Source organism: Solea senegalensis, linkage group LG12 (genome assembly GCF_019176455.1).
Source record: "Solea senegalensis isolate Sse05_10M linkage group LG12, IFAPA_SoseM_1, whole genome shotgun sequence".
NCBI lineage: Eukaryota > Metazoa > Chordata > Actinopteri > Pleuronectiformes > Soleidae > Solea > Solea senegalensis.
Genome location: NC_058032.1, coordinates 11133428 through 11147816, shown reverse-complemented (window position 1 = coordinate 11147816; position 14389 = coordinate 11133428). Strand labels below are relative to the sequence as shown.

The following is a 14389-nucleotide window of genomic DNA, read 5'->3' as shown; positions in this document are numbered from 1 at the left end:
CTGCTGGTCTCCCTCTCTCTCTTCTGTCTCTCCCTCATCTCCCTCTTGTCCTTTCTCTCCCCCCTTTCTGTCCCCCACCTCTCCGCTGTCCCTCATTTTTCCTTTCACCCCAACCGGTCGAGGCAGATGACCGCACATCTCTGAGCCTGGTTCTGTCAGAGATTTCTTCTTCTGTTAAGAGGGAGTTTTTTCTCTCCACTGATGCCTAGTGTTTGCTCATTGTGTGAACTGTTGTGTTCTCTGCTCTCCTTGATGTTGTCTATGTACAGTGACCTGAGATAATGTATGTTATGATTTGGCACTATACAGATAAAATTGAATTGAACTGAATTGAATTGAATTGAATTGAATGGAGAGGGAGTAAGTAACTGCTGAGTCAAGGTTTTGTTTCCCCTGAGCAAACGTTTCTGTTTCAGGGAAACAAGTATAGGCTGGGATAAGCAGATCAAGAGACGGTGATGATATAAAATGTGGTTAGAATACTGAGACGAACACCGTAGGGCTCAAATAGAAATGAATCAAATGTAAAAACAACATCACTCCTTTACAGAAGGAGAACAAACAAGACTTGACTTGATGCTTGCGCTAAGGCAAAACAAATTTGGGACCTGCCGTGAACTCTAGGAGCATAAACAACGCACTGGCAAAGGACAAATGAACTGGGGACACTATATAGGGGAGAGGGACTCAAGGGCAGGTGTGAGTGATTACTAAAGGATCACCAGGTGACGTGCATGAGGGAATTTAGGGGAGATGTGTCAAAACAACTGAAGAAACCACACGACAGGAAGACATGACATTTACCAAAATAAAAGGGGAAGTGAAAATCAAACCCACACCAAAAGTGACATGAACTTAACATGACTTTAAACCTAAACTAACACAATAACTAAACTAAGCAAACAAAAACACTAACAGACTTGATGCTTCGTGACACAGTGCTTGAGTGGTGGTGGTGCAAGTTCATGCATCAATTTGTACATCGAGCACGTCAGCAAAAACCAGAAAAGTGTTTAAGGTCAACAGGTTATGCTTTTTTATAATGGTAGTTTGTTCACTCTCTGAGAGGTTTCACTCTGAGTCCCAGCGCTGCTTCCAGGCCAAGGTGGAAAGCTGTGTCAAACGTGGCCAGGATATCCTCCTCTGTCACATATCTGTAATTATGGTTCTCGTTCCTTAAACTCTCGTTCCTTAAACGAAACAACGACGAGGACAGCAAACGGCTGAACTCGGCTCTGGTGCGTCTGCCGTCCATCACCAACTCCCATAACTCCCACGAAGGGAGGGCCATATTAATGTACGAGCTAAAGAGTGAAGCCACACACTCAGATTTGAACAAGGGCATGTCACTGAGCCCCCAACTCACCAACACAAAGTGTGAGTGTATGAAGTTTCTTCAGTTTGGATTAACCCTCACACTCACATTGAATGAGTCTGTTGTTTTCAGTAGAAACAAATGTCTGCTACAGTCAAAGCATTTTCAAATGAGCTCACACAATGCCCAACAACTCTCTCTCTGCGTATCTCAGTGTAGCAGACAGGAAGTATTTTGTTTTATGTCAAGATGATGGACGGAGGCAACGGCAACACGTGGGTCAGGACACGGTGGGGGCAGGATGTCGTTGGGACCGAGCATGACAACACAATTACCAGAAATCAGGATCCTGGATCTGAGGACATTCATGTTCGTCTCCATGGTGCGGGCTGGGATTTGACTCACTCAAAAGCAGTCATGCTAATAAGGTCATCAATAACAGGCATCTTCAAGTGAGCAGTTATTTTTATTTCCAGGGTCAGACGTGGGGTTTTTAGAAGTGGACCTGTGCCAGATGCACCCGTCCCCTCAGGCCTGGAACAACAGCGAGCGACGTGTTGTGTTTTTCTGTAGACATTCCTCAATGGACTCCCTGAGGGCAGCATCAGCATCAAACACCACTTCCTGCATCAAACACCACTTCCTGTTATTGATATGGTACAGTTCTGTCAAGGGACCTCTGTGGCCAGAGCTGGTGTTACAGCTGTGCTTCCTCACTTAAGTGAAGAAACACACACACACACACAATAACAGGCCAACTCTGTGGAGTGATACGGACGCTTCCGAGTCAAAGTCAATCGTGTTTTTATCATGATTTTAAACGGCTTAATTGTTGATATACAGTAGGGATGATCATCAGTTACTGTGACTATATTAAAAAGATACAAAACAAATGTTTTATGAATGATTACGTTTATAAAAACAAATCTTTCTACTCCCCAAGCTCCCCATCAACATCCGGACAGCGGAAAGCCTCCACATCTTCCGCTGCCGACTAAAAACAAATTTCTTCCGACTCTACCTCGACTAAGACGACAAAAAAAACCAAACAAAAACATGAACTTGTGCATTGCACTTATGACTAGCACTTCATAGTTTGATCTACTTGAAGCTCTTACTTACTTCTAGCTCTTATTTGTACCCAAATGTTTAAATGCACTTTTGTAAGTCGCTTTGGATAAAAGCGTCTGCTAAATGACATGTAATGTAATGTAATGAACATCACAGTGATCCTCGTGACATCACTTTTCTTCCATAGCAAACAGCTCAGTCGATGTTGACGTCACGTTGTTTGGTGTTTTACAACAGTTGGTAATGTAGCTTCACTGCCCTCTTCTGGATGTAGTCACCCATTACTTCTACTGAACTGGGATAATAACAAATATAAAAGCTCTGAGGGTTTTACAAATATCAATCTTAAATCATATGACATTTATTCTCTATTGCAGTAAAACTTGGTGATAATTAATTAATGACATGCATGTAACAATTTATTGCATTTTATTTAAGAATGAATGCTGCTTACACTCTGTTTTTGACAATAATAATTCTCATCTCGTCCCATAAAATGCTGTCGCTGATCTTTGTCTCTTTCTATAATATACAATGGTTTATTGTTCGAACAATATACAGTATAGTACATACTGTATATTTGAGATGAATAGGTCCTTGGCAGAAGTGGGTCCCTGACCTGTTGCCATATGTTGTGAACCCGATCATTGAGATTTGACGCCATCTCCGGCTGTTCAGACTACTTTCATCCACAGTGTTTAATAACAGCACAATCTCTCCTCATGTCAACCTGAGCTTGAGGTAGAACTCATGTTCAAATCCTGTAAATTAACCACGTCCCTCAGTTCGTCTGTCATCTCCAGCTAACATGATAAACATTGAGTTTTCAATTCACTGGTGTGGCAGCACCACGCTGAGATATGTGACAGTGACCGTTCCATGTCTGTATTTACACCGTCACTGTTGTAGCAACAATCCTTTCAGAGCTCACACCTGCTGAGGAGAAGATGTGGAGCACGTTGACTGATAAAGAAATGAAATGAATTCTTCTGAAGAGGTGAGCACTGTACAGAAAGACTTGGAAAGAGAATGATGCATATGGATGATGTTGTTTCCTCAGTGGCAACAGAGGGCGCTAAATCCCAGCCTTATGTCTAAACAGCCATATTACTATCCTTAACCAATATTTAAACAAGTTAACAGCCAACTGTCAGTTAATCATGAGTCATAATAAGCAATAGGAACTCATGCCTTTTTCTCACTTTTTCATTTTAAAGGGGACATATTAGGCACATTAGTCATTGACTACCAACAGAGACACAAAGGAAAATTGGACACCAAATAAAATCTACACCTTCTTAAGTCTTTAATATCTTTAGAATATGTTGACTGCCACTCTGACTCCACTTGCCTTGGAGTTCTCCTCAGTTGAAACAGGAGGACAAAGAAGAAAGTAGACCCCATCAGTGTCAGAGCTGTGGGAAATGTTTCCGTTGGATTTGCAGTATGAGAAGACACAAAGTCACCCACGACGCAGAGAAACTCCATCACTGCGAGCTGTGTGGCAGCAGTTTCAGCCAACTGTACAATCTTCACCCGTATACTCACCCGGAAGAGACGGCGTACCGCTGTGACCAGTGCGGGGAGGATTTCAGCGAGCAGAGCTCCTACAGAAAACACCTGCGTGACCACAATGGACCGTACCAGTGTGTCCAGTGTGAAAAGACTTTCACATATTTCAGTATATACAAGATACACATGCGGGTCCACACCAAAGAGAAGCCATACTGCTGTGACCAGTGTGGGAGGAGCTTCTCCCAGCTCGGGAACTACAAGTCACATCTAGTAGCCTGTCAGATGGGGCTCCCAAGGAGGAGTCAAGGGATTTGGAGGTTGGATGTCAGATTAATGAGGCTTCATCTTTTTCTTCAAACATTGGGGACACATTTAGAAAGTATCTCTCTCTGTCTGCCTGTCTCAGATCTCGGGGGCTTTGCCTCCAGCTTCTTCAGTGGTTTCTCAGGAAACAATCACCAGGAGCAGCAGCAGCAGCACAGTCATCACAGCTCGCACCCGTCTCACAGTGGGGATTTAGGAGGCCTGCTGGTGGTCGGCGTGCTTCTGCTCGTAGCCTATTGCGTCTATAAGCTGTTCCTCAGTGGAAACATGGCCCAGTGGGGGCAGGACAGAGGACAGACTGGTTACCCCGGAGGCAATCACCATGGCTCCACCGCAGGACCTCCACCCCCAGGATTCAAGCCCGACTTCACAGGTACTGTTGTTACTGGAGAAGGATTTAGTCGGCAACAGTAAGTCCTAGACCTTCTCCACTTGACAAACTTTTCCTCTTTCTGTTCAGGACATGCTGGGGCAAACCCAGGCTACGGTTTCCATAGTGACTACACTCATGGCCAACAGTTCCCAGGCTCCTCCCACTGTCCAAAATCCTGCAGACAGTGATTGGTCCATAAGAAAGAGTTGTTTGGAGATTTTACACCCTGAGGCCACACGTCCTGATCTCCACGAACACAAAGTAGATCAGACTCATACAGAGAACACATGGAAACATTGTGTTGGTGCTAAAGCCTGTTTTATTATTTGTTGCAAGCTATAGGGACCTGTGCTGTCCCCCTTCCTGTTCACCATATACACCTCGGCCACCTGCAAGTTCTCCACTGACTTTGTGAAGTGGGCCAGTGAGAACCACCTGATTCTGAATGTGACCAAGACCAAGGAAATTGTGGTGGACTTCAGGAGGAACAGGACAGCTCCACAACCGCCGAGGGTGCTGGGGGAGGACACAGAGATGGTGTGACGCTGAACAACACACTGGACTGCAAGGCTAACGCCAGCGCTGCGTACAGGGAGCAGGCTGCGATCCTTTGTGATGCGATCCGTTGATGTATGCAGCGACATGTTGGAGTTCTTTTACTGTCTGTTGTGGCCAGTGCTCTGTTCTTTGCTGTGGTGTGCTGGGGGAGCAGTATTGGAGCCGGTGAAACAAACAAACTCAACAAACTGATCCATCATTGGCTGCAAACAGGTCACCGTGGATACTGAACAAAGTGGATAACCCTGAACATCCTCCAGGCTCAGGAGAGCACATTCTCCGCTGTCACAGGACAGATTCAGGACGTCGTTCCTGCCATCAGCCGTCAGGACTTACAAGAACTCTCTGTAATAACTGCACAATGTCTCTTCATGAGATCAATATTAATCAGACTACATTAGTCTCTCCTTTATGCCATTCTTTTATTATTGCACTATTTTCTTGTACATCTGTACATTTTATGATTTTTTTTTTTTTGGATTTTATTTTGTGGCTGTGTTAAAACAATTTCCCCTTGGGGATGATTAAAGTATTTCTATTCTATTGTATTCTAGATGTCTGGTTTGGAATGTAAGAGGGTAAATAACTGTATGAAAAGGAAACGTATATTAAGTAGGGGGGTCAAATTATTGCATTAATTGCAATTAATTAATTAAAGTCATATTTAGTGCAGTATGGTTTTTAATCGCGTTAATCTCATTTTTAATCTGTAACTTTACGCCCACGAGGCCAGACTAAAACACCCCGACGGCACCATTAATAAAGGTAAAGTGATAGAAGGAGTTAGCTTACCACCGAAGCAGCTCAAGTTTAGCCTACCACATCAATGCAAGGCACCCAGTCACGAGTGCAGCCACAGCTAACCTTAGCAGCGAAGACGTTAGCAATTTAGCGAGCCATAGCAAAGCTCTTCACCAAACTAAACTGGGGGAGAGTCTGTTACCGACAGGCTACTTTCTAGATCCTTTGGAGAGCTACGTCACATAAATGTGCGCGCGCAGTTTGGGGTCAGAAAACACACTCGGCCTGAAACTAGTAGAAGTAGTAGTACTACTAGAAGTTAATCAAAGGCATTAACTACTTTAACTGTTCACAAATTGTGCTGTAACAAGTAATCCTGCATTAATCATTTAAACTAACCTTAAACTAAATTAACTCAATACGTTTGTAAGGGAGGAAATATGTACCAACATGTAACAATCCCTCCCCAAGGTATTCTGTCTTTCTGGCGTTAGGAAGAGGTTTTTCAAAATAAAGTAAAGTAAATATTTATTTAATTTGACTCCATTTAAAGAACAAATAACTGAACTTTTAAATATTGGTGGGAATTAAAGTTAACCAATCATTGGAAATGTAAACCCTTTAAGATTTAAATCCTATTGTCAAGAAATCTGACATCAGTCTTGTTCACGGATGGTTTATATTATAAAAAACACTCAGTGACCTTTTTCCACATGGACGATTAGTCCTGATGCCTGGGTTGAAGTCAACAGTTTACAGGACAATGATACTCAATCTTTTCTATTCAACTCAGAGGTGAAGGGTATGAGTGTTAAATCAGAGAGTAAATAAATATTCAATAACAGATTTTTAACTATTTAAAACGAAAGTCTTAACAAGGCAATATTAGAAATTAAGGGTTAACGTACCAGTTTATTGAAATGTCAAAAGTAGAAAATACAGCCAGTAATGGCGCATTTCTACCGGCTCTACTCGCCTCACCTTACCTCACCTCGCCTCGCCATGCCACGGTTTAAGTAGAGTTCCATTAGCATAGTACCTGGTAGCAGGTACTATTTTAATACCTGCTCCGGCGAGGTTCCAAGCATGCTAGTAGTAGGTACTATGCAATAATTGGTCAGACTGCCGGCCGCTGACTGGCCAGCAGTGATGGGAAAAACGGTGTTATAAATAATATTTATTTTATAATTATTTCTTTCAGTAACGAGTAATCTTATTGATTACTCTTCCCATCTTAATAATGCTGTTACCATTACTGCCAAAATTACTATAAATGAAGCTGTTTCATTCATCAGACCAACTAGATCTCTGAGCCGAGAGGCAAAGACTTTGTTTTGCTATTCTTCCTTGGTTAGTGGGCAGTGCACGAGTCAAGCGCATAAATGCTGACGATTGGCTGGGGTTGAGTAAAATTTCATGCTAAGCCAATCAGAGGTAGAGTTGGGCGGGTGTTCGAAAGCATGCATAGTCAGACACACTACAAACAACACAAGCAAGTCAGTTAACGAGAGACAGGTATGGCGAGCCCAAATAATCCAAAAGGAGCCTTCTCCAAATGGAAGTATAGCCATTACTTTTCCCTCCAGGAAATCAAAGCAACGAATGTCATCGTAAAATGCACATTTTGACCTGGGCAAAAGTTCCTATCCACGCCGGTGTCAAGTAATTCAAACTTACTCAAACATCTTTCAACACTGCATGCTTCCACGAAATTAGTGGCCAAGACCGCTGAAGGAGAAGGAGACAGTGCCACAAAACCCAAGCAACTGAAGCTTGATTGTAAGGCCCCGCCACCACACGTTTTGTCTCAGACGGAACTGAACAAACTACTAGCCAGGTATGTTGTGGAGGATATGCTGCCATTATCTACGGTCGAGTCGGACTCATTCAGGGCACTAGGTACCAAAATACCGGTCAGAGGAGGGGTAGCCCTACCGCGTAGAAAGACTCTTTCCAACTATATAGACGCCCAATATAAACAAATGAATGTGGAGCTCAAACAAACGTTTGAGAAGTTAGAATATGTGTCTACCACAGCAGACAGATGGACTGCATGTAACAAGAGCTCTCTAGGCGTAACAGCGCATTGGATAAATCCACAAAGCATGGAGCGAGGTAAGGCAGCCCTGGCATGCAGGAGGTTCAAGGGACGCCATACATACGAATACATACATACAAATTGCAACAGAGCTTTATCATATCTACTCCTCACATGGGATATCATTCAAAATCACCACAACAGTCACAGATAATGGCTCAAATTGTGTAAAGGCCTTCAAAATGTATCAGCAAGTGGAGCAGGACGACCAGGAGGATGAGGTGACGTTTACTGACATCAGTGAGGCCTTGCAGACCAGTGTTGTTTCTGATGATGATGATGATGGTGATGAAGATGATACTGTAATCAGAGATGTGCGTCGCACACCCTGAACCTGGTGTCATGCACTGATATTGACAAGTGGTTACTGTCAACACCAGGAATCAGGAATCAGACAGCACCTTACCTCCAGAGGTTTTAAAGTTTGAAATCTTTTTTTGAGATTTTATATTTTTTAAGTTTAAACTGTTGGTTCTTTTCTTCTTTCTTTCTTTTATTGTTGGGCTGACCGGGTTCTGGAGAGACTGAAATTTCGTTCTGACCTCATGTCTTAATGTGTGTTGGAATCATGGACGCATTTACGTCATACACACACAGGTTTGTGTAGCTATTCTTGACTGCCAGTTATTTGGAAACCAAAACCTCACCTCTAATCTCAGAGATAACCAGGGGGGTAAACGACGTAAACGTGGCCTTGCGGTCAGGATGGCTGCTAATGATAAGCCAGTCTATCCAGAAACTATAGTTTATATACTAATATTTTGAAGTTTATTGATAAGTGAAAGATCGATAACCCCTGTGCTTATGTGTGGGCGTGTAGGATCTTTCCAGTACCAGCACAGCCTTAGATTAAGTTCCTGGTAACCTGGGGGGTATTCCATCAAGCAGGCTAAAGGCAAAGCCAAGCTTAAATGGCCAAGTCTGGCTAATATGAGTGAGAGTTCGGTTCCGTCAAAGAGGCTGAGATTAGCCCCAACTCAGTAACCATGGAAACTATGACTCTGGCTAAGCCATAACTGTGGCTCAGGTTTCCGTTCCATCAATCTGAGCCTCAACCCTGTTCCACCAAGGTGGCTAATGTGAATGCTAGCCATGTAACCATGGTAACTTATGCTGCTAATATTTCCGCCGTAGGGAAGTAGTTGAACCCACTTTATAAATTTGTTCCCATATCCAAGTCTTTCCAGAGTGTTAAAAAGGTAAGACCACTCCACCTTATCAAAATTCATATATATCACATATAATGCAATAAATTGTTACATGCATGTCATTAATGAATTATCACCAAGTTTTACTGCAATAGAGAATAAATGTCATATGATTTAAGATTGATATTTGTAAAACCCTCAGAGCTATTATATTTGTTATCATCCCGGTTCAGTAGAAGTAATGGGTGACTACATCCAGAAGAGGGCAGTGAAGCTACATTACCAACTGTTGTAAAACACCAAACAACATGACATCAACATCGACTGAGCTGTTTGCTATGGAAGAAAAGTGATGTCACGAGGATCACTGTGATGTTTATTACATTACATTACATGTCATTTAGCAGACGCTTTTATCCAAAGTGACTTACAAAAGTGCATTTAAACGTTTGGGTACAAATAAGAGCTAGAAGTAAGTAAGAGCTTCAAGTAGATCAAACTATGAAGTGCTAGTCATAAGTGCGATGTACAAGTTTATGTTTTTTTGGGGGGGGGTTTTGTCTTCTTAGTCGAGGTAGAGTCGGAAGAAATGTGTTTTTAGTCGGCGTCGGAAGATGTGGAGGCTTTCAGCTGTCCGGATGTTGATGGGGAGATCGTTCCACCATTTGGGAGCGAGGACAGTGAACAGTCTCGAGTTCTGCAAGTGCCTCTGCGATCCTCTCAGTGAGGGGGCAGCGAGCCGGTTTGTCGATGCAGAGTGGAGTGGGCGGGCTGGGGTGTAGGTTTTGATCATGTCCTGGATGTAGGCTGGACCGGATCCGTTTGTAACATGGAACGCAAGCACTAGAGTCTTGAAGCGGATGCGAGCAGCTACAGGAAGCCAGTGAAGGGAGCGGAGGAGCGGTGTAGTGTGGGAGAACTTTGGTAAGTTGAAGACCAGTCGAGCTGCTGCATTCTGGATGAGTTGCAGAGGTCGTATGGCACATGCAGGAAGACCAGCCAGGAGGGAGTTGCAGTAATCCAAGCGTGAGATGACAAGAGCCTGGACCAGAACCTGTGCCGCCTTCTGGGTTAGAAGAGGCCGAATCCTTCGGATGTTGAGCAACATGTATCTGCAAGATCGAGCTGGGACTCAGAGTGAAACCTTCTTATATCACAGACAAAATGCTGCAGTTGTTAGCAGCCGAGGTGACAAATATCCTCAACCAGTTGCTCGACTCAGAGGAGCTAGAGGACAGTCCCGAGTCGTGTCATAGCCAAAATGCACCAAAAGATCAAGTCATGTGACAGCCAGGATGCACCAGAACATACCGAGTCATGTGATATTCATATATCACATGACATATATCACATGATTCATATTCAAACTCAACAATTTGAGTTTGAATAGACTCAAATTGTTGAGTTTGTGAAGATATACATTATCTTCACAATGTATATGCTCTTTAGCCTCATTAAGAGGTTTACATTGACCTGGACTCAAACCTCCTCTTCATCCACTAACTCCACACCTTTCACAAACCACTCGCATGGTCCCCAAACCTTCTCAAAAAGTTCTTGTTTCCCTCTTTGTATATATGTTATTTTTTCCAAAGGAAAGGTAATTAACATTTGCCTGACCCAATGAGTGACACTTGCTATGCTGCACTTCTTCTTCTTCTTTTTTGCATGTAGAAGACACAAGTCTATCATAGTTTGTTCACTCTTTGTGATTTTTGGGGTAAAGTCCTAAAATAAAGAAAACTGGGCTTATCACAAGATCTTTTCTATTGCTTTTTTAATTTCTTCCCAAAAAGCTTTGACCTTACTGCAGTCACACACACAGTGGCATAGCGTCCCCTCTTCCCTCATACATTTTGTACATAAATCAGGAATATTACTGTTATATTTATTTCATTTAACTGGTGTGATATAAGTTCTCATTGTCCATTTATACTGTAACAATCTCAAACTCGTGTTGACTGATTGATCCCCAGTCCTCTGGAGAGATCTCTTTCCCCAGGTCTTTACTCCATACGTTTTTTTTACAATCTGAATTTTCTGATGAGTTAGACATCAATACATCATACATCTCTGAAATAGCACCTTTGCTTAAACTATCCTTAGACATAAGGAAATAGTTGGAATATCCAGCTTATCCAGAAATGTCTTTTGGGCCTGGGGATCGTCCCATTTGACACATGCTGTTGTTTGTATTGTATTATCTTTAAAATAATTATCTATTTCTGTTCCCACATACTTCACAAAATCAGCGTCTTGTAACCATTTCTGACTCAGAGTCCATGTGGGTGGATCTCTAATAAGGTTCCTATCTGTGTATATCATACAGCACAGTCCGTGATCTGAAATTAATATACTACCATAGGAACAATCCTGTATTTTAGAGACCAATGATGCAGAGATTAAAAGTAATCTATCCGTGAGTATGTCTGATAAGTACTTGAGTGAAAGGAGTAGACAACATCATTAGGTTTCAAGTGTCTCCAGATGTCTAACAGATTTAACTCTTTAATGAAATGATGAATGGTTGTTCTACATCTATTATGAGTTTGATCAATACCTGTAGATCTGTCCCTGACTGTGTCTGGCGTACAATTCCAGTCCCCAGCAATTATATACTCTCCTGGGAGGGATGCAAGCGTGAGAAATACATTTGTAAAAAAGCTGGCTTCATCTGTGTTGGGGCCATATATATTAACCAAGTTCAAGTTTACTGAGAGCAGCGATCCCTGGATGACCAAATACCTACCAAGTTTATCCTCGATTACATTAGAAACCTGAAAGGGCACTGATTGGTGGATTAGTGTCACGACTCCCCTTGCCTGTGTTGTAAATGATGCAGCATAGACATTCCCCTGCCACCTCCTTCTTATTCTTATAATGTCCTCTTTTAAGGTGTGTGTTTCCTGCAAAAAAACAATTGTTTAATCGGTGTCTTTCAACTCAATCATAAGCTGTTTGATTTTCTTAGTTTTTTGTAAACCTCTGCAATTCCAGGAAGTACATTTAAGTTCTACTTTTTGAGACATTCCAAATAATATATCATGAGAATGAAAATGAAAATGACATATCTGAGAGGATGAACACATTTAAACCCTAGAACGTTGATTAAACACACTGAACAGTAGAAAAACAATAACCAAGCTCATAATTCGCCAATGTTAAAATACTGACATTGTTGCAGCTTTTAATGCCATTATTTACAAAATGAACTTATTTCGTATTTACTAAAGAATGAAAAATAAGATAGAGGACAATGTTTGAGCTGAGCTCCATTGAAATAACAAAAATGATAGTATTTCTATTCTATTATCACACGGCCTGTGTACAAACATCTGCAGCAGCTTAATCAAAAACGTTCAAACTTAGTCACCTGCCTTTTTATGGCTCAACAGTTTATGCTCCTTTATGTAACAACAAACATCCCTGACTGGAGTATGTTGTATAAACCTGTGCAAACATTATTAACTACCAACATTCAAAATACTGATACACTAATGCCTTTAACTTTACCATATTGAGAAAGAAAAGAAAACAAACAACAGAGGATTTCACGTTTCGTTGGTTCCCTGTTTTAGTACCACAAATTAATTAGTTTCACAGTCTATTGTTGCACATTCCATTTTCCTGTGTGATCAACCTCACATGTGCAGGGATGTAAACACAAACATTCAGCTTACAGACCTGTTGCTTCCTCTGTCTCAGGCTTCAACATTTACTCCTGCAGCTTCTTCTTTCACCTTGTTTATGAAGTGCTGCACCTCCGTCGGAGTGTTATCACCAGTTTGGCCGGGGGTATTATGCCGTGTCTGAGGCCCAGGCTATTTAGATTCAAGAAAGCAGTGCACCAGAATTAATGATGCATGCTCTTCTTTTGCTAATAGCACCATTGGAGTCCCACAGGGATCAATTTTAGGACCAATTTTATTTAGCTTTTACATTAATGACCTTAATCAGAGGAAGAGAGTGACCCTGTCCGGAGGAAGCCCGGGGCCCCCGCCTGGAGCCAGGCCCAGACGGAGGGCCCGTGAGCGAACGCCTGGTGGCCGGGTCTACCACGAGGCCCGGCCGGGCACAGCCCGAATAAGTCCAGTGGCGTCTTCATCGTCCTCCTGTGGACCCACCACCTGCACATGGGTGGCAGTGAAGGTCGGGGATCTCGACGCACTGGACCTGGGCGGCAGAAGCTGGCTCTGGGGACATGGAACGTCACCTCGCTGTGGGGGAAAGAGCCGGAGCTTGTGCGGGAGATGGAGCGCTACCAATTAGATCTGGTGGGGCTTACCTCCACGCACAGCCTTGGCTCTGGAACCACACTCCTGGATAGGGGTGGAAGTTATTCTTCTCTGGAGTTGCCCAGGGTGTAAGGCGCCGGGGCGGGTGTGGGGATACTCACAAGCCCCCGGCTGAGCGCCGCTGTGTTGGAGTTTACCCCGGTGGACGAGAGGGTCGCCTCCCTGCGCCTTAGGGTTGCGGGGGGGAAAGCCCCGACTGCTGTTTGTGCTTATGCACCGAACAGCAGCTCGGAGTACCCGGCCTTCTTGGAGGCCCTAGATGGAGTCCTGCAAGGGGCTCCGTTGGGGGACTCCATAGTTCTGCTGGGAGATTTCAATGCGCACGTGGGCGACGAAACCTGGAGAGGCGTTATTGGGAAGAACGGCCTACCTGATCTAAATCAGAGTGGTTGTTTGTTATTGGATTTCTGTGCAAGTCATGGACTATCCATAACAAACACCATATTCGAGCATAAGGACGCTCATAAGTGTACTTGGTACCAGAGTGTCCTTGGCCGAAGGTCGATGATCGATTTTGTGATCGTTTCATCTGATCTAAGGCAGCATGTTCTGGACACTCGGGTGAAGAGAGGGGCAGAGCTGTCAACTGATCACCATCTGGTGGTGAGTTGGGTCAGAGGATGGGGGAGGACTCTGGATAGACCTGGTAAACCCAAACGTGTAGTGTGGATGAACTGGGAACGTCTGGAGGATGCCCCTGTCCGAGAGGCCTTCAACTCTCACCTCCGGCGGAGCTTTTCCTGTATCCCTGTGGAGGCTGGGGACATTGAACCTGAGTGGGCAGTGTTCAAAGACTCTATTGTGAAAGCTGTAGTGGAGAGCTGTGGCTCCAGGGATTTGGGTGCCTCAAGGGGTGGTAACCCTCGAACATCGTGGTGGACACCGGTGGTCAGGGAAGCTGTCCGACTGAAGAAGGAGTGTTTCCGGGATATGTTATCCCGGAGGACTCCT

At 43.5% G+C, this 14389-nt stretch overlaps 1 protein-coding gene across 1 annotated transcript; it reads left to right on the top strand.

Moving 5' to 3' along the window:
- Nucleotides 1-4234: 4234 nt before the first annotated feature.
- On the top strand, nt 4235-5602 carry LOC122778779 (store-operated calcium entry-associated regulatory factor-like). The gene is made up of 2 exons (XM_044040878.1): nt 4235-4598; nt 4686-5602. The coding sequence occupies exons 1-2, from the start codon at nt 4235-4237 to the stop codon at nt 4784-4786; spliced, it is 465 nt and encodes a 154-aa protein (XP_043896813.1). The 3' UTR covers nt 4787-5602.
- Nucleotides 5603-14389: the final 8787 nt, after the last annotated feature.